The sequence below is a fragment of the Dermacentor albipictus genome, chromosome 9, assembly GCF_038994185.2.
Source record: "Dermacentor albipictus isolate Rhodes 1998 colony chromosome 9, USDA_Dalb.pri_finalv2, whole genome shotgun sequence".
In the NCBI taxonomy this organism is placed as follows: Eukaryota; Metazoa; Arthropoda; class Arachnida; order Ixodida; family Ixodidae; genus Dermacentor; species Dermacentor albipictus.
In genome coordinates, this window is record NC_091829.1 from 3,505,881 (window position 1) to 3,526,381 (window position 20,501).

General features: G+C 47.0%; 1 protein-coding gene across 5 annotated transcripts in view; it reads right to left on the bottom strand.

Moving 5' to 3' along the window:
* LOC135909192 (metal cation symporter ZIP14-like) overlaps positions 1-20,501 on the bottom strand; it is a 187,507-nt gene that overhangs the window by 39,677 nt on the left and 127,329 nt on the right. For 3 of the 5 annotated variants that reach the window (XM_065441020.2, XM_065441017.2, XM_065441019.2), the window contains exons 7-8: positions 16,564-16,751; positions 3,061-3,117 (exon numbers count right to left, since the gene is read on the bottom strand). In XM_065441020.2, the coding sequence (XP_065297092.1) occupies positions 3,061-3,117; positions 16,564-16,751 (245 nt within the window). Of the gene's footprint in view, positions 1-3,060; positions 3,118-15,532; positions 15,994-16,563; positions 16,752-20,501 lie in introns of those variants that run through there. The other 2 variants (XM_065441024.2, XM_065441021.2) reach the window with 2 other exon arrangements.

Genomic DNA, 20,501 nt, shown 5'->3' on the forward strand with positions numbered 1-20,501 from the left:
TCATCAAGGAGTGTGCAATCGAAGTCGGTGGTAACTCCATTAGACAGGATACCAGTAAGCTATCGCAGGAGACGAAAGATCTGATCAAGAAACGCCAATGTATGAAAGCCTCTAACCCTACAGCTAGAATAGAACTGGCAGAACTTTCCAAGTTAATCAACAAGCATATGACAGCTGACATAAGGAAGTATAATATGGATAGAATTGAACATGCTCTCAGGAACGGAGGAAGCCTAAAAGCAGTGAAGTAGAAACTAGGAATTGGCAACAATCAGATGTATGCGTTAAGAGACAAAGCCGGCAATATCATTACTAATATGGATGAGATAGTTCAAGTGGCTGAGGAGTTCTATAGAGATTTATACAGTACCAGTGGCACCCACGACTAGAATGAAAGAGAGAATAGTCTAGCATAATTCGAAATCCCACAGGTAACGCCAGAAGAAGTAAAGAAAGCCTTGGGAGCTATGCAAAGGGGGAAGGCAGCTGGGGAGGATCAGGTAACAGCAGATTTGTTGAAGGATGGTGGGCAGATTGTTCTAGAGAAACTGGCCACCCTGTATACGCAATGCCTCATGACCTCTAGCGTACCGGAATCCTAATCCTAATCCTAATCCATAAGAAAGGGGACGCTAAAGACTTGAAAAATTATAGACCGATCAGCTTACTGTCAGTTGCCTACAAACTATTTACTAAGGTAATCGCAAATAGAATCAGGAACACCTTAGACTTCTGTCAAGCAAAGGATCAGACAGGATTCCGTAAAGGCTACTTAACAATAGATCATATTCACACTATCAATCAGGTGATAGAGAAATGTGCGGAATATAACCAACCCTTATATATAGCTTTCATTGATTACGAGAAAGCGTTTGATTCTGTCGAAACCTCAGCAGTCATGGAGGCATTACGGAATCAGGGTGTAGACGAGCCGTATGTAAAAATACTGAAAGATATCTATAGCGGCTCCACAGCCACCGTAGTCCTCCATAAAGCAAGCAACAAAATCCCAATAAAGAAAGGCATCAGGCAGGGAGATACGATTTCTCCAATGCTATTCACAGGGTGTTTACAGGAGGTGTTCAGAGACCTGGATTGGGAATAATTGGGGATAAAAGTTAAATTCGAATACCTCAGTAACTTGCGATTCGCTGATGATATTGCCTTGCTTAGTAACTCAGGGGACCAATTGCAATGCATGTTCACTGACCTGGAGAGGCGAAGCAGAAGAGTTGGTCTAAAAATTAATCTGCAGAAAACTAAAGTAATGTTTAACAGTCTCGGAAGAGAACAGCAATTTACAATAGGCAGCGAGGCACTTGAAGTAGTAAGGGAATACATCTACTTGGGGCAGGTAGTGACGGCAGATCCAAATCATGAGACAGAAATAATCAGAAGAATAAGAATGGGCTGGGGTGCGTTAGGCAGGCATTCTCAGATCATGAACAGCAGGTTGCCATTATCCCTCAAGAGAAAAGTGTATGACAGCTGTGTCTTACCAGTACTCACATACGGGGCAGAAACCTGGAGGCTTATGAAAAGGGTTCTACTTCAATTGAGGACGACGCAACGAACTATGGAAAGAAGAATGATGGGTGTAACATTAGGGGTAAGAAAAGAGCAGATTGGGTTAGGGAAGAAACGCGAGTTAATGACATCTTGGTTGAAATCAAGAAAAAGAAATGGGCGCGGGCAGGACATGTAATGAGGAGGGAAGATAACTGATGGCCATTAAGGGTTACGGACTGGATTCCAAGGGAAGGGAAGCATAGCAGGGGGCTGCAGAAAGTTAGGTGGGCGGATGGGAATAAGAAGTTTGCAGGGACAACATGGCCACAATTAGTACATGTCCGGGGTGGTTGGAAAAGTATGGGAGAGGCCTTTGCCCTGCAGTGGGCGTAACCAGACTGATGATGATGATCTTCATAGATTGCAATATTTTTTAGTGGGCTTTCATAAGGAAAGCGGCACATCATCATTGCTGTTGTGTCGTGCTTTCCTCTGGTGTCATAATTAGCACTCGCTACCACTGTTATCTGCAATGTCCCCATGATGGAGCCACAACCTCCATGTCTGGGCATTTGTACAAATTCATTAAGCCAATCAGTTGTGATCATGCCACCTGTGTACTGCCAATCAAGTGTGATCACGCCACTTATGTAACAGCCAATGGCATGATGCAACCTGTCCTTGAAATGCTATATAAGTCGAATAAATGCCACATTGGCCAGACCCTCTCACTTTGAAGAAGCGTCTCCGCCGACCTCACTGTGTCATCCTCCCAGACGCTAGGCCCCTCCATCGGCCGGCTTTGGGTGCGACGCTACAGAATGGCGATGCACTTCAGCGGTTGCAAATATTAAGCGCACAGGGGCGGTATGCTCGAGTGATCACATTCGTGAAACTCTGCATTGAACTAGTCGAAGTATGCTGCTGACAGCACACCTGGAACTGTGCATAGATAGCATGCTTGACATGGCATCATAAATGCTGGCGGCCGATCACACCAACGCATTTGGTGTCAAGTCGAGCAGAACCTCATGAAAGTTATGCTATCTCCGCAAGTTATATGCCAAGAATACCATTCTAGATCATAGTCCAGCACAAAATGGATCAGCAGCAACATTTGCAAAAACATGCTATGTCGCGATTTTCTGATGGCAATAATGCTGCATCTGACAGCACTGACAGTATGCTGTTGCCAACACTGGGAAAGCAGTTTTGGTTTTATATCTGATTGTAACGTGCTGCCAATTTTCTTACCCATTTTCTTTGAAAAAAGGTGCACTTTAGATTTGGGTAAATGCAGTATGTGAAGTCCACTGTATTTCAGAGAATCAGAGATGGAATATCAATGAGATTACTCACTCACCCGAGTGATGTCACTCATTATACATAGCCTTCTGTCAAGAACAAAGTTCACAGAGTCTCATTAGGATTGCCAGAGAGCAACAAGCAGAAAGAGAAGTTAATCAGTCCATTAGCCCTAAACACACACACAGCTGCAACCACACAGCTTAAGCGGCTGCACTAAACTGGAGATATTGCATAGGAACTTACAGAGGCCACAAGGCCCTCCTTGCTGGCTGCATCCAGAGCTTCGTTGAGCTCACCCATCTGCGGAAAAGGAGAAGGAAGAGAGTTAACCTTCATTCAGCTTAAGCTCTCAACAACAACTGTCCCAAGGAAAATGTTATAGATGCACGCCTCTTTTCTAAAGTGAAAGGCACCAGTGGGAAACAAACCCAGAGCTTGCTGCGTTTTTCCGATTACAAACAAATGCATATGAATACAGAGTTTTAGCTTGTCCGGTACTCTGGTCGATGTCAATGGACTGGGCGTTTCTCTGGAGTGGCGCAGGCAATAACATGAGCAGCCTAAGGGCTGATGCCAGCTGCCTGGTGGCGCAGAGCTCAACCAGACAAACAGAGAGCTAATAAATTGCAGTAACCAAGTGTATTCTTTTTCTTTGCTGGTCTAAATTTTTTGGGGCACAATTGTGTGAATATTTGCCTCTGCCGAAAATTTACATCAGCAGTAAAGTAGAATATAGTTGGTTGATGCAATGTTAGCTCTGTGTTTGTGGGGTTCAGCTCTCTCCACGAGCTGACAGCACCTGTCAAGCTGCTCACGTTTACGACTCCTGCCCATCTGGTAAAATGCCCAGTCCGCCTGTGTTTACCGTAAAGACAGACAAGCTAAACCGCTCTAATAATCTCCCTCTGCAAATAAATGTCTTTACTTTGCATCCCTGAACTCTGACAGCAAGACTACTGAAGTGAAACAGCCTGTACCTAAAGAATGCTGTTACCCGCCATGGTGTCGGATTGCTAAGTTGGAGTAGTAGTAGTAGTAGTAGTAGTAGTTGGAGTAGTAGTAGCTGAAAAGCAAATGACTACGACAAAATTATGCAGAACCCATCTGTGTTGTCTATCCATGTAAGGTAAGCTTTCTTAGATTTGGAGAATGGTGCATTGAAACACAACACATGGTATGCACAATGTGCAAGTCTCTTTATTTGCTCTCTCTCGGTTTTTGTTGCAGGGTTTGTTTTAGAGCAAGTTTGCTCCCACGCGTCTATACACTACCGCTCGCGCATTGGTGCGCGGGCGGGCGGGCGGCGGTTTTGGCTTCTCGCATTTGCAAAACTGATGCCTCTCTAGTTACTAATAGCGCGAAGGGCGACCACTTATTTCTTGCTCATTTAGTGCTCACAGGAGTAAGCATAGGAAGGATGCCGCTGTGCATGGTTTCCATTTTTTTTCTTTTTCTTTTTTTTTTAGACTTGCGAAAACTAAATGCCTCTGGTTAGTGATAAGATGAAGATTGGCGGAAGTTTGTCGCACATTTTGACTTCTTGGCAGGCCCACAACCACACAGTTTTCATGAGTGAATGCACCTACACAGTTTGATTACGCTATGGATGTACATATTAGTGTAAGAGCAGGAACATTTGAGTCTTGCGAAATATTCTCGTATGCGCATTTTCAAAGCCTTGAACTATGTGTATAACAATGCATCAAATTTTTAATTCTTATAAGCTTATTTCTTTTTTATTGTTGTTATTCATGAAAGAAGAATACATACGTACCAACGCAAAATATTTTTTCTCACTTTACGGTCACCCTAGAATAATTAGGGTAGATTTTGTTCGAAATAAGTCCCTAAGAATAATTGGAATCTGCAATAAAAAAAATCGACCCTGGGCGGTTGCATATGGCGAAAAATATCGATTTTCAAAGGGTTAAAAAGGCTGCCAACGTCTTGTTACATGTCATTGACGAAGGCTGCTCCCTCACTCAATATGTTCGACAGTAAAAAAGAATGTGTTTTCATGTGCGTCGTGTTTATTCTTTTGCTATACCAACGGAGCTAGTGTGCTTTTCTCGCCGCCACAACTATACATATATACAGTGCAAGATCTTGTTAACTTGAAGCTGTAAAAACCAAAAAAGAAATTCGAGATAAGAGGAGTTTCAAGAGCCAAATCAGAAAAATGTAAGCCCGCGGGCCATGCATGTACCACATGGAGCCTTAACAAAATGCCGCCAATAATATTCACGGTCACTCTCACAGGTATCGGCAATGGACACGTCGGCATCAACCTTCAACGGCGTTACTAGCATTATGCCAACACACTGTGCTGGGCACAGAGTCAAGAGGATTGATCCTAATATTCGAAGCCAGTCATCCGGGCATAACCAGCTCCAGACATACAAAAAAGTTGGCGCTGCTACTTTCTGCATTGAAATAAATTCCAGATGATTTCACTTTGAAAGTTGAAACTGAACTACGGAAGAGCACAGCTGCCATTGGCAGATGCCCACGAGTGACAATATATTTATGCCTCACTAACACGCGAGCATGAAGCAGGCATTGATAAGAATGCTTGTTTCTTGCTGAATGCCACAATCTCGCTGAAAGACTATGGCCTTACTCACATGCTGGCTTCTTTTTGGGTGCAGCGTGAGGGCTAATGACACCTTCTGAAAAGTGCCAATCACCGTGCTCAAGGTCACGATTAATATGCTGCGACTACATTGATGCGTCACTGAGAGTGTTCAAAATGAAGGGGGTGGGGGAACTTCAACTCCCAGCTACCCGCTTCTACGTGAGGCCACAACGAAGTGGCAGCGAAGGAAGCGCGCGCGAGTGGTGATAGACAGAAAGAAGCAGCCAGCACAGACTATGTGGTGCAAGAAACTTTTCAAGAGGTGAAAAACACATGGGTTGACACCGCGACTGGAAAAAAAAACTCATCCAATATTTTTAGATACCTGATTTCAAGCTAATTCGGTCGGTCTCTGTACGTGCTGTGGGGTCTGATGTGGGATTCTCACCCCGTACTCTTGGGACAAAGGAACAACAACACAGTAGTGCAAACAATCACAAGGGCATTTATTGCACCTTTCATAGATCACTGCCTGCTAGCCGAGTTGCTATCCACAAAACATGCCGATGGGCGCGCGACAAATCTAGAAGTCCGACTCACCGCGTCCTCGCGAGCGAATATGTTCGCTCCATGCTGGATCCCAACGCCTGGTCGTTCGCGTGTATAGTCACGCGAATCGTGGCGCGTTCGAAGGCGGCCACACGAGGCGGTCTCGCAGATGCATCGGTCGCTGCGCGCGGAATGTCCGCGCTGTCCGGCGCCCCGCCGGGGAGGAGGGTTGCTGCACGTGCGGCACGACCGTCCCGCTTCCTGTCTCGAACCCCAAGAGAGAGCGCCTTGTCTCTCCCGCACCCAAGTAACCGCGCAGCGGCGCGATGCTCACGCCATCTCTCGCACCACGCTTGTACCACTCCGACGCCGCGTGCGCGGCGAAGCCGCACTACAGGAGACGCGCTATGCGGGAAAAACATCAGGGGAGGCGCGAGGGTCGCGCATCCCCAAATCCCCCCAACCTTAAATCACTTCTTATACCGGCGAAGCATGTGACACGGTCTAACATTAACCCGTGCTTCGCGAACAGGGTGGTACATGCAACAGTGGTCGCGCTGAGGAAATGTCAACACGCTGTCCATAACATGCGAGCCGACTGTCCTTGGGTACACCGCTGGCGTCTGCCAGTCACAGCAGCAGCTTTGTAGACTCGACGGCACGATTCCAGGCCAGGACTCCAGAGACGACGACGCAGTAGTCGGTACGAGCAAGCGTCGCTCGCGCCGACGCGCCCTGCTGGCAAGAGCCGCAGTAGCTGTCGGTGACCGCCGGCTCCTTTGTCCGCCGCCGAGGGTTGTGAGCTGGATGCAGGAGGCCGCCGAAGTCGCCGCGCCGAACTGGCCACAGCATCACCATCGCCCGGGGTGGCTCGATCATAGTCTGGGGCAGCAGCGCAGACGATGTGCAGGTGACGGCAAACCAGGGGCGACTCCAATCACACTGCGTAAACTCAACACACTCGGCGAACACTAAAGTAGTGCAAGGGAGAGGAATTCTGCATGCGCATCGCCCACGTGGTACGATGTTCAACTCGGCCAGCAAAAGATCGGGCAGCTACTCGGATGCTAAGTTCACGTGAACGAAGCTCGCTTTCTTGAGTCAAACGAGTAATTTCAATTTGTGCGAGGCTAACTAGAATGAGGTAAGCAAAGTGCAACACCTCAACGCCACGGTCCACCAGGTTGTGTCCATCCACGTGCGACAGGCAGCTTCGTAAAGCCTTAGGCCTAAAGCGTCGCTACTCTGACAACAACCGGCATCCAAAAACAACACCCAAAATGAGCGCAAAACAGGCAGCCGCGAGGAGACGTCAGCTCTGTGAGGTGGTCCTACTCCACTCGGTGCACACAGCATCCGAGTTGACGGCGCCCACCGTCCCAGACAGTGTCGGAGCGCCCGGTGCCAGGCCGCAATACCAATCAGCCCGTAGTGGCACCCGTGGCCCGCGGCCACCCGGCTCCCAGAGCCGCGACTTCATCAGAGTCAAAGAGATAGAAGAAGCTATTTACATAATTCGGACCACCCACGAAGCTTCCGTACTCACTCGCTTCAGGCTTGCCACGCTCCGCGGGCGCTCAGCCTCGCTCTCCCAGGATGCAGACCACGTGGCTCTCATCCCGACGAATGTCATTAAAAAAAAAAAACACTTGCGAAAAGGCTTTAGCATGTTGACATGTTCAAACACACTACAGCCACCGTCGCCTCGCTCAAGAAAGCACGCCGCCGACGCTAGCGATCAAAATCCATGCTAGGCCTACGCTTCGGTTCAAACAAAGGTCTCGAACGAAGCAAAACTGTTAAAACTATCGTCCGATGCCCCAAGAGGTCCACGTTGGGCAGCCAGATGTGGGGTCTGATATGGGATATCCCACCCCGTACTCTTGGGACAAAGGAACGACAACACAGTAGTGCAAACAATCACAAGGGCATTTATTGCACCTTTCATAGATCACTGCCTGCTAGCCGAGTTGCTATCCACAAAACATGCCGATGGGCGCGCGACAAATCTAGAAGTCCGACTCACCGCGTCCTCGCGAGCGAATATGTTCGCTCCATGCTGGATCCCAACGCCTGGTCGTTCGCGTGTATAGTCACGCGAAGCGTGGCGCGTTCGAAGGCGGCCACGCGAGGCGCTCTCGCAGATGCATCGGTCGCCGCGCGCGCGGAATGTCCGCGCTGTCCGGCGACCCGCCGGGGAGGAGGGTTGCTGCACGTGCGGCACGACCGTCCCGCTTCCTGTCTCGAACCCCAAGAGAGAGCGCCTTGTCTCTCCCGCACCCATCTCTCGCACCACGCTTGTACCACTCCGACACCGCGTGCGCGGCGAAGCCGCACTACAGGAGTCGCGCTATGCGGGAAAAACATCAGGGGAGGCGCGAGGGTCGCGCATCCCCACAGTGCATGTGTGTGTTTATCTTGTGGAACTATTTCCATGAGTTGCGTGGGCACGGCATTTTGATGTCGGTGCATGACTGTGCCAGTCGATAGCAGTTAGGTACTACCAAACTACTGGAAGACACTAAAAAAAGCTTCCCTTTAAAAAAAAAGAAACAGGCAAGCAGCAGGCTCACGAAACAAACTCACACTGATACTTGTCAAAATGGTGAACTAAAGTTATGCTTGGGCAGCTTGCTTGTCATTACTTTAAAGGGCCCCTTACCAGGCCCCATAGCAAATTTTGGTTATATGCTCGAAGTTGTTACGTATCCTCTAGGGAGCGTTCTGCTGAAAAAAATTTTCAAATCTGCTCATTAATAGCCAAGATAGAAATATTTCGGTGCCATGAACCCATGATTTCAGCAGGCGGGCTCCACTGCCAAGCAAGACGCTCTCTCCACTTGCCCCGTCTAGCCTACGCAAGTGAAATTCCTTCCCTGCACTCTCCCATACAGGACCTCGCAGATCGCGTGATGCATACGTCGCAGGCCCCGCCTTCTTCTTCTCTCTTTCTCTCCCCCTTTTTTTTTTACCGGCGTTATGCACTTTCGCCGACGGCGTCGCGCACGAGCTGTTGTCTTGTTCGCACAGTGCACGATTTTGCATGCTGTGCAAAAGGAAACATGACTAGCAGTATAATTCAGTGCTACACAAATACTGAGGCAGAACAAGCGGATCGCAGAGCATGATCGCGCGCTGGACCACAGGAGAAAATGGCACAGTTTCGTTACCTGCGCATGTGACCGCACGACCGTAGGAACAAGCAGACAAAGCGGACGTATATGTACGTCCGCTTTGTCTGCTTGTTCCTACGGTCGTGCGGTCACATGCGCAGGTAACGAAACTGTGCCATTTTCTCCTGTGGTCCAGCGCGCGATCATGCTCTGCGATCCGCTTGTTCTGCCTCAGTATTTGTGTAGCACTGAATTATACTGCTAGTCATGTTTCCTTTTGCACAGCATGCAAATCTCTCTTGGTTCGGTGTGAAGTAAAACAAAAAACGCGCAGACATTCCATTTGTGTGTTTTATTATTTCTCTAAACTTCGATTCGTCAATTCAAGCAACAGATCGCATAGATAACAGATGTTGTCTTGAATAATTCTCGAAGTAACGTGCCACCATGAGCAACGTCACACTGCGGACATGACTACGTAGGCACAGGGGCACGACTACGTCCCCATCTGGTTTGGAGCGCGGCGGCCGTGAGGAGAAGAATGGCATTCGGTTTGAAATTTCAGGCCTTTCTGCGGCACGTATCGATGTAATACTTTGCAGGCAAGATCGTTATCGCACAATGAATGCTCTGCTCTTGTCAGCTCAATATGACCAGACCTGGTGAGGGGCCCTTTAAAAGGCCCCTCACCATGCCCCATAGCGAATTTTGTCCTCTGTGCTGCCGCAAGAATTTTTCAAATCAGTTCATTAATAGCTGAGATAGAAAAATTTCAGTGCCACGAACGCATGTCTTCAGGAGGCGAGCTTCACTGCAAACAAAGATGATCTCTCCACTCGCCCCGTCTAGCCTTTGTAAGTGAAATTCCTTCCCTGCGTTCTTTCATACCAGACCTCGAAGATTGCGTGACCCATACTTCACGGGCCCCGTCTTCATTTTCTTTCTCCTCGCTTTTTTGCTGCGCGGTGCACTTCTGCCGATGGTATTGCGCGCTAGCTGTTGCGTTTGTCTCGTTTTGTTCAGCACACGAAAACACCTGACTAGCTGTATAAGCCAGTGCTACGTGAATACTGAGGAAGACAAAGAAAGGCAAAAAAAAGGTAAGACAAGAAAGAGTGACACTGTGGCGTCACTTTGTTGTCCTGCCTTTTTTGCATTATCCCCCTTCAAAAAACTTTATATGTTATTGCGAAGTAAGCAAGGAAGATCTGCAATGTTTTCAGCACTAAGCTGCATCACAAATGCTATCTATGAACAAAACAGAGCAGTTAGGGGGTGTTAGAGAGTCTCGATACATAGGGTAATCTCGCTATCATGCTCCAAGTTTTAAAAAAAAGCAAAACCTTCTCATATTAAATAAACTGCATGTTGTTACAGCAACATGAAGTGCCCACAATTTTTGTACTCCTCACAATTTGTTTCTAATGATTCATTAACTTTTTCATTATTGGACTTACAATTTATATATGTACATCAACACTATTGGGGGCAAGCGCCACCACTATAAAAGCTGGCGCCACCATCGGCATGACGTGGCAGGAGGGATCACGTGGACACAGCGGCCGCGTCAGCTGCTTCGGAAGCGCCGAAGCGAGCTGAAAACGAATGTTTGAAGTCCTACCTTTGCTGCGGTTTTGATTAAGCAGTGAGGCTTTGCCGCCTTGGGTGTCTGCTCGACAACATTTGAAAACACTATAATAGGTAGTGGCTGCCTTTGGAGGCGTGCAGTATGGTAGGCTACTGTTTGGTGCCGCAGTGCCGGACGTATGCAACAGAGCCTGGTGTCAGCCTTATTCCCACGTAGCCGCAGGACAAAAAGCCGCGTGAAGCTTGGCTCGTGAAACTTAGAACCGGCAAACAGCCATCGGCTACAACTCGGGTACGCAGCAAGCCCAGACGCGAGGAAGGTTTCGGTTATGGCGTCGAGACTGTGATGTTCGGTGAGTAGCAGAAAACACGCACTGAGACGTTCGCTCGCGCCCACTGGCCGGCTAATGTCATGACGCTTTATTTCGACTAAGGACTTGTGGATGCTAGATACTGGCAAGTTCCCTGGAGTGGAAAGGGTGGGGTAAGAAGCACATTAAAGAAAGGCATGGCATATGGTCATGTTTGTGTTATGAATTAACGCACTGGATTGCGAAAAGGAAACAGCGGGAAATCGCAAGCTGAGAATACCAGTAAACGTACAGTGCGACGCAACTTCAGCAACAATATTGAAACATCCAAGAATTTAGAAAAAAAAGATTGAATTGTCGCGACGACACATCACAGTCGCCGTAGCCATCAAAGTGTCTATAACGAAATTATTTTCGAACAGCTCTGATAGCGTCCACGCAACAATGGTTGCTTGTGTACTGTCAAATGCTCATATTCTGTGGCCTAAAGCTCACGGCACAGTGTGAAAATGCGCTCGCCGCAAAAGCAAAACATTGTGCACAGACATGCATGCAGACACGCAGTCGGTTGCTGTGGACCTGTGCGATCACTGCATTGAGGCTTCATTCTATTATGCTCCATTCGGTTATACAGACAGCCCACTATAAGAAGATATTTCACATAGTTTGCTGTCAGCGTTTGCCTACCTTTCATGCAAAAAGCTGGTTCGGGAGACTCCATCATGGTGACCGCGCGCAGTGGCGTTCACTGTACGTATTCGGTAAACACATAGAATCTGTAAACGATTCTGTGCTTTCAGTTTGCCCAAGATTATTATTTCGACAGTAAGAAACTTCCCTCGTTTTGAGAGTACTTACAGAAACTTACTCCGCAAGTCCTCACCCCCAATATTATGCATGGCACTCTTGTAGAAATGACCACTTTTACAGCCATACAGTGACAACAAAAGCTACAAAGGTTTCGAGGAGGATCTACAAGAGTAGGTGCCATCTCTCCACTCCAACTTCAACTTTTATTTTGATGTGTGCATTATTGATTATTTGTTCCCCTCCCCATCTACCTGGTCTTCAGTGACAACAGTATTTCCTAAATAAATAAAATAGACTGATTACTCTGAGCAACCTGAGAGAGCATAGAATTGAAATGATTCCTGAAAAACAGACAACCGTAGCTAAATCTCGTCGCCACAGTGAAGCAAAGAAAGCCCGCTTGGAGAAGAATGCCTGCATGCAAGAGTACTGAGGGTAGACAACATAAGAGACAGTCATGGAACATCTCAAAGAAATGCAAAGATGACATTTTGGAACTCATACAGAATCCTTGCTCACATTGTCCAGAAACACTACGGCAGTAATCGTTGTCAAGCGTTGGATGGCAATATGTTTCTCGTCAGGAAATATGCTAGACAGAATCATCAACCATGTCAAAAAATGTAAAGATGTGTACAAGGAAACCGTAGGGATTCCGAAACGTCATATTTGCATTTTTTTATGTGGTCAGTGACTGCATTTTATTTTGTCTAACATGTTTCCTGACCAGACGGATTTCCGTTTGATGCTTGACTACAGTTATTACCAGTACTGCCTACGCAGCATAAGAATTTTAAAATTTTACGCTTCTTCTAGAAAGACTCGATTGCATTCTGGCCAAATTTTATGCAAATTGATCAACTGCAACAGTAATAAGCCTGTTTACAAACTTTCAATTTCTTTCTTCTCTGTTTTCAATATTGTGCATTTTCACTGCTTGTGGACAAAAATAATTGTGCTTAATCTGATTCAATCTCAGCTGAATTTTGCATGGACATGCACATGCACAAGGGTATGTAGAATGCAAATATTCTGAATATAAAATAATTTGCAGCAATTCTTGTCATGTGCATGTTAGAAAACAAATAATGATATTACTCAATAATTATACTTATCCGTAATAATAGTTGAGATTAAATATTTCGACTTTAAATAACAAGGTAGGAAAATTATTTTAGAGCTTATTTTCAATCTGTTGTCAATGTAAGCTATTTCACAACACTTTCCTAGTTCTGGTACGAAGCCCAAACATTGCCCAACAGACCATACTTCACATGTGTCACACCGTTGCATGGAAATGTTCAAAGCATGTTAATGTGTTGTCAAGCAAGGAAATATCCCATGCTGTCAGACTGCTAAATAATTTCACAAGGTCAGCCAGCACTACATTCTTGATTTCTCACACAGATACTTGCAGGTCAGTGCTCGAATGAATGCTCTGAGCATCTCCAAAGAGTACCTCAACTCCGTACACCCAGCATTCGTAAACCACCAACACAATTTTTGTCAGAGTGCCTCTTTAGTTGCCTACCCTACACAATCGTGCCTGGTCCCAAGCAACAGCTAATTGAATACATAACTTTGTGCTACAGCATAGACTGCTTATAATGTAAGTCACCGGAGTCACGAATATTCACACTATAATCGGTACCACAATATATAACCAAAACAATATTTTTCAAAGGCTGCATACATGCAAGATATATAGACTAAGCAGCCGTGCTTATTTGAAAATCAAGGCATCCATTTGCATCCATTTGCAACGTTTGCATCCATTTAAATTTGCAAACGTTGAAAGGTTAACGTGTGATAACCCGTGGTCTTCACATGAAGCAGACAAATGAGCAAAGAAAAATTACACAGAAACCATCGACAATAATTGTCAAGTAAACGAATAGCCAGGACAAACTAGCGAGCAACAGTTCCCAACTCCTCCTCCCTCTGGTCTCTCTTCGCAACTTGCTTGCCAGAGAGCAGGCGCCCTTTCCTTGACCTTCCCACAAAAGAATGAGCAACTGAGCTAATGAGTGACACTGCCCCCTCCCATCTTTCCCATTTCTCATTCGACTAAGTGAGACCTCACGCACAACGGTCTCCCTCTCCTCTCGCACCCCTTTTCATAATTTGGCAGCCCATGAGCAGGCGTCTTTTCCTTCAGTGCATTTCCTTGCCCTCCCTCCCCCAAGTCTGACCACTGTCCACAAACTACCATTGTGCCTACCACAAAAATGGATGAAATGACCAAAAGCAATCCCCCTTTTGCGATGCATGGTGGCGCTATCGCGGGGTGGCCATGAGGAACAATTTGGCAGGTGCCGTTGTGAGCCGCAACAACCGCTCCACGCAAGACTCGTGATCAAACAAGCTGTGTGTGAGACAAGACCAAAACGATGTGCATGCGCCGTCATATTTTTTCATCATCAGCTAGCCATGGAGCCCGCTGGTGGAAGCTTTGTACCCGGAGGTTTCTTCGGCATGACAAACTGCTGGAAGAAGCACTTCGGCAGCGCTTTGCAAGCTCCTCCTTGACCTGAAACCGCTGCACCGGTGGAGTAAAGTGAATAAGTAATAAAACAGTATGAGCACGCACGAAAATGCATGACTCGAATAGGGTATGAGTTGTAATTTTTAGGGCAAATATCACGTTTCACCACTGCATGTCTTGCTTCATGGTGTGTCATAGTGCCAGACGTACATACATACACAGGCAGTGGGCGGGCCAACAGAATGCCAATTTGCGTACGTTATTTACTCACATAAAGTGTGTACATATACAACAATGCCAAAAAATTGTCAGAATGCCCATTTTCGGTGATACCTCCTGTTTGTAGAGCAACTGTCTTCCTCTTAGAATGCGCCACGGTACGAACATAGCGGTCGACCTCGTCCTTTTTTTTTTTTTAGCTGGTCCGTTACATAAACAGTATCGGTATGAATTCAGATATGTCTGGGCGACAGCGAAGACACCTCAGAAATGTGTCAGTTACACAATAAGACGAGCCACTCGACTCCAGAAGACGCCGCACTGGAAAATTAGCCTTAGTACATAAGGTACTGCATCACAATTCGCTAAACGAACATAAGCCTTCTGCAAGTAAATGTTACTTAGTGCTGACAAGAATGACTAAACGACAACTAGCAACGATTGCTAACTAGCACCATCAGCTACTTCCACAGTGCACTCAGTTTCCCACATCAGGCCGACATTGCAGGCGTGCTTGGCTCTAACAGATAACTAGTACATCGACATCACAAGCGATCGCTGAGCGTTTATAAAGCCCAAGTCGTTGTTAAGTTGCGAAATGATGGTGTTCTAGCGGTAGCAGCACAGAGACGATAGCAAAAAAAGAAGACCACACACACACACACACACACTTCGCGCTTCACTCAGCCAGCTCACACGAGCTCAGAGATTGTTTGTTTCACTAGCTCAAACATACATTTGCATCTTTGTCAAGATTATTCATATGAGTCAGTAACGACAAAAACTGAAGGGTAAACTACATATGTCAATACATACCTGTCATAAAGTGCTTCCTGCACAGTCGAGATGCTGCTGATGGCTGCCATGGACACCCTTGCGCATCTTGCCGCTTCACGGCACTGCCGATGACGTTTTATCAACAGAAATCGGAAAAGCCTACTGTCTTGCTGGGACAATCACAGGAGGTGGAGCCGTAAGCAACACAGGACATTGGCATCGCACCAACTTTTGATGGCAATAATGTTCGAAAGGCGTTCTGCGAGCGCGGCAGTGAGAATGGCAAGGCTTACAAGCAAGTGAAAGAACTTTATTGGAAGTCCGGCAAAGTTGCGAACTCGTCACGCACCCGGCGAGTCCTGCATAGGGACCGGCAGGTCTAGCCCACCGGCCCGATGCTGGGCATGCCGGACAGTCAGGATTTGTTTGTCTAGAGCGGGGCCACGCAGAAGCAGGTCCCACTCTTCCTTGCTAAACTTCAGGTATCTCGACCGCCATTCCCAGAGCATGTGTGCTAGAGTGGAGGTCTGCCCGCAGAACGGGCAGGCATTGTCGCTATACACATCGGGATAAACTTGTGTAGAACGGCCAGACAAAGACATGTGCCAGACTGTAAGAGTCTAAGAGAAACAGCTTGTGCCCGATTCAACTGAGAAGTGCAGCATCTGCCATGGCCAGACTTGACTCACTTGGAGAAGAGAGTCTGGCTGTGCGCCTGCCAAATCGCTTCAGTCCTCAGCCACTAGGGCACTGCACATGCGAAGTTCAGCATCGCAAAAAGTGGATTCGCATCACAATCTGCATTTGCTTACTGCACGCAAACTGAACAGCCAGAGAGCATCGGATGCATTTGGTGAGGAGCTGACAGTTGGCTAGAGCAAAGGCTTCTCGGTCCCCTAGGCAACCCCTTTCCCCACCCCACATCTACAATGCGCTGTTACCACTTTTTTTTTCTTTGTTCCTTTTTGATTCGCTCCGCATCTCCTTCTCCTCGGCATCGCCCTTGTCGCTTTCTGTGTATGCACCTTGTTGAGAAACGCACTTGCTGCCTCAAGATATGTATGGGATTTTTCAGCAGCCACATTATAACTGGTATTTCATCTCGCACGGCTACACCATAAGCAGTAAGCATATACATGGAGTTCTGTGGAAGGGTATACCAAAGTCAGAAAAGAGTGCGTAATAGCTGGCCCTGCAGCACTATAAGCAGTTAAATTATAAGTGGTCTGAGCTGTAGATGAAATTTTGTTGATGGTACATTGCAGAAAGTTTTTTGTTCTATTTTTAAGAAACTTTTTTTTAACAAAGTTTGGCCCTTACCATGGCAACGAGGGAAATGTAGAGGAACATGCCAGCAGCCAGGGCAAAGATGTGGGGAGCCCCCTCAGTGAGGTCGCCCACCAGGATGCCAACGCCTAGGCCTAAGAAGCAGGTCAGCGCCGACAAGAAGTTGTACACCACAGCCTGGCGGGTGCTCATGCCCGCACTCAGCAACACTGCAAAGTCCCCTGTATTCAGAGTGACCATAGTGCAACTCAGTAACATTGATGGCCTATTCTCTGGACATGAAAACAACCTATGGGAATACCACAGCCAAAACTTCATTTTAAGATGCTTTACTAGCAGCTAAAAACTTCCTTTCATCCATTTTATCATAGCTACTGTAATTTAGCCACACATGCCTAATATAATAGTTGTCTCATTGGTTAACATGTCAAGGATCGGCACTTCCTCAATTCTCAGTGAGAATGTAATAATAATTCTGCCAACTATGATGGAATTTAAAAGTTTGGGTTACGATATCAGCAGTCATGAGAAACCCAGTTTTCAGACGAAACATGCAGAAACTCTGCAGCAACTGAGTTTGTCACCACTAATGAAAAGGGGGCACCTATCCCAGAAGGCTACATAACAGTCCCAACTCTACAGTGCCTCGCACCATTTTGCAGAAGGCAAGAGCTCCTTGGGCATCCAACAAATTTAGCCCAGTGGCATCATGTAAGTAGCACAAGGCTACATCACGGAGGCACATTTGAGGCACAATGGCTGCATGTTTGGGATCTGTTTATCTGGTAATGACCCGAAGCAATATTTCCAGGAGTCGCATATTGTTCATACTATTCACTCGCTGTTTTAAGGCCAAACCACACATACGCTTGCCTTCACGTGCAAGCTTGCGCCAGCGCGCTTACAGATGTGCAGATGGTGCGGGACAGATCGTATGCGCCCAAGTACAGTACAAGCACGAATATCTATTCCAGAAAGATATCGGTTCTCTGGCTGCCCCATGTTTCTGGAATCAATACTCAGTGCAGCAGAGTTATGTCATGCGAGAATGTTCTTTTTTCTTACTTAATAGTTATTGACAAGCTAGTTGGTTATTCATGACTTGGAAAAAAGATGTTCACACAAACACGAATTATGAGAACAAACACAGGCACCACTCAGCACCTGTGTATTATGAGGTCTTAGGGTCTCACAGGCGTAACAACCACTGCGGGCTCAAGCTTAGCGAGCCACAGGGCTGCATCAGCAGTCGCCTCTAGTGCACCTTTGCCCAAGTGCTCAGTCCTCCAGGGGCTACCTAGCGCTAAGCACGCAAGAGAATACAGCAATGCCCCGAGATGGCGGAAACCATTTATTGTCTCCAGTGGCACCCAACACTGCACTAACGACCGGTCCCAAGGGTTCGCAAGAACCAAAGGGCTCCCACGCCAAGGGCACCTATGGGAAACCAGCGCTGGATAGGCGGCACGTCGAAAAGCATCGAAAAGAGTGCGTTGCACGCTGCCCTGGCGACGAAACGCGGCATATCGCAGCCGCTCGACCAGACGACACACCCGTGCGCGGCCGTATTATAGTTCGTATGTTTCCGCTTTCGCGCCACTTCAAGTGGACAGTTTTCGTAAAGAAGCTAGCGCCATCAAGTGAAGAAATGACGAAAGAAGCTTTTTAAGCTTCATATATTTTTCACAGTGTGTCACGGCGAGCACGTTTTTTTCTTTAATGGTTGAGTGTGTGCCGTTGCCTTGCGTGCGGGGCAGCCTGCCTCGCAAATCTAGCAGCTATGGCTCCGGTTGTGCTGCGCTATGGTTTCGGAAGTATTAGTTGGCCTGAAGACTTTCCATATTTCTTTGGCTAGACATAAAAAATTCAGATGTTACTTCGCCACAGAAGTCAATGGAGAAGAAAGCTTTTGTCGCATCAGCTGACTCGCGCAAGCAAGGATTTGATTGCTCCCCTGCTGGATCCGTAACAACGCTGGCTACATTTAGCACTAATTACATAAATTTACCGGATGCATCTCAGCGCCGAGTCCTCATCCGCATGCGCATTTTAAAAAACACATAAGCGGCTTAGTCGCGCGTGCGCCGGCAGTATGCGCACAAAACTCGTATTACAAGGCAGCTTCCCTCCCACATAGTTCTTGGCAATGAATGGATAATATTTACTTTTCGTATCGTTCGCTTCGTGCGGTGGCATTGGAAGGGGCTTGGCGGTGGTATTGCGAAGGAAAAATGGTTGGTACATATGCCGGATGGTGCATGCTATTGCTCATTTTGTTTCCAACGAAATGCCGACTGCACATTTTGCTATTTGGTACTGGCTGCCACGGCTAACCGTCTTCACTATCGAATAAACCAAGCACACACGCGAAATTCGATTTAGAAACCAGCCCGACACCGCTTGACAGGGCGACAAGACAGGAACTTACTCCGCTCGCCTGACTGCTTGTATCCAACGCTGCCTCCGTTCTTGTTCGTAGGGTTTAGATGGAAAGACGCAGAAGGATACATCCTCCCTCATCCCAACGTAGTTGCGGCACTTGTATACGCAACACAGCGTCCTTTTGTTTTCCTTCGACTTTCAGCGCACGTGACGCCACCACCAGTAACAATTTTCATCCGCGGGAGCGGCTGAGTTGTGAACGTTCTGACCGCCAGGGCGGCGCTGTAGGTGTCGTGAAAACTCCAGCGCTGGTTCCCCATAGCATGTCGTTGGTAGAGCAAAGGCTCCTACTGGGACATTACGCTAGGAAAAGTCCTGGAGGCTATGCTATTTGCTCTCGCAATAATCAAGGGGCAAACTCGTGAGAGCTCAGGCAATCTCCTTTGGCTTGGGCCTCCGATAAGTGCGGCTCAGCGTGGTACAACCTCGTGCGAGCACTAGGCACCGCTCTTCGGCCTAGTGTGCGGAAAGGATCAACACAAAGCATGTGCTCACTGCATAGGCAAAGCCACTGTGCACGAGCTCAAATCCTAGACACAAAGGTGTCGGCGGACAAGAAGAAAGCATGTACCTACCCGGTGCTGTCCTAGAGGTGAAGACCCCACTCCCGCCGTGCACAGCCGACAGCGGCTAGCCCACGACATGAGCACCCCCACCGCAAACCATTGTAAGTAGAACGCCACCGCCAACAACCGTTGCAAGTGGAAAGGGGGAGAGATGTAGGGGGGTTGGCAGAACAAGTGAATGCCCGCGCTATGGCGCTGGCGCATTCCTCAATCCCCACATGATCCAAGTGCACTGCTTCACCTATTTCTTTACTTTCCCCCCCAATATAACGACTAAAAATAAAACAATCGCACTTATCTATATTTCAGCATTTTGAAGCACTGTCAGTAACAAAGTATAAAAGAATGTCCACAAAAAGTCTATGTTTGAGCCAAGTGGGCGCATAATGGCGCACATCTCTTGTGGATGCAAATCACCATTCCTTGCGATGTGCGGCAAACACAAGGCATGCGTCGGCAAGTGTAAATGCGGCCTGGGCTTTATGCCACTATTTCATTTGTTTGATATAATGTCATACAAATTATGCAGATCAATGCCTATGTGAAGCGGTTAATTCAACACAGATCCAATGCCTATGTAAAGTTGTTAATTAAATGCCTCACAACTAATGGTGACGCATATATATTTGTTTACTTTCATTCTATGTAACAAGCGATATCATAGAATGTTTTTGTTTATCCGCCTAAAGGTCACAACTTTATTGTCAATCAATATGTTTATGCACTACATCGTTCACAAGCTATGCCAAAATGCTAAATGACTCCAATTCACATGAATGCACAGTGTGAAACGTACAAAGGGAAACCCAAAAATAACCAAACTATTTCAAAATGAACATTTTTATTCACTGTTAAAGAAAAAACAAATTAGTGCCCTTCAAAGTAACCTCCTTGAGCTGCAATGCACTTGTCAATTCATTTTTCCCACTGTTCGATGCATTCTAGGAACTCTTCACTTGTGAT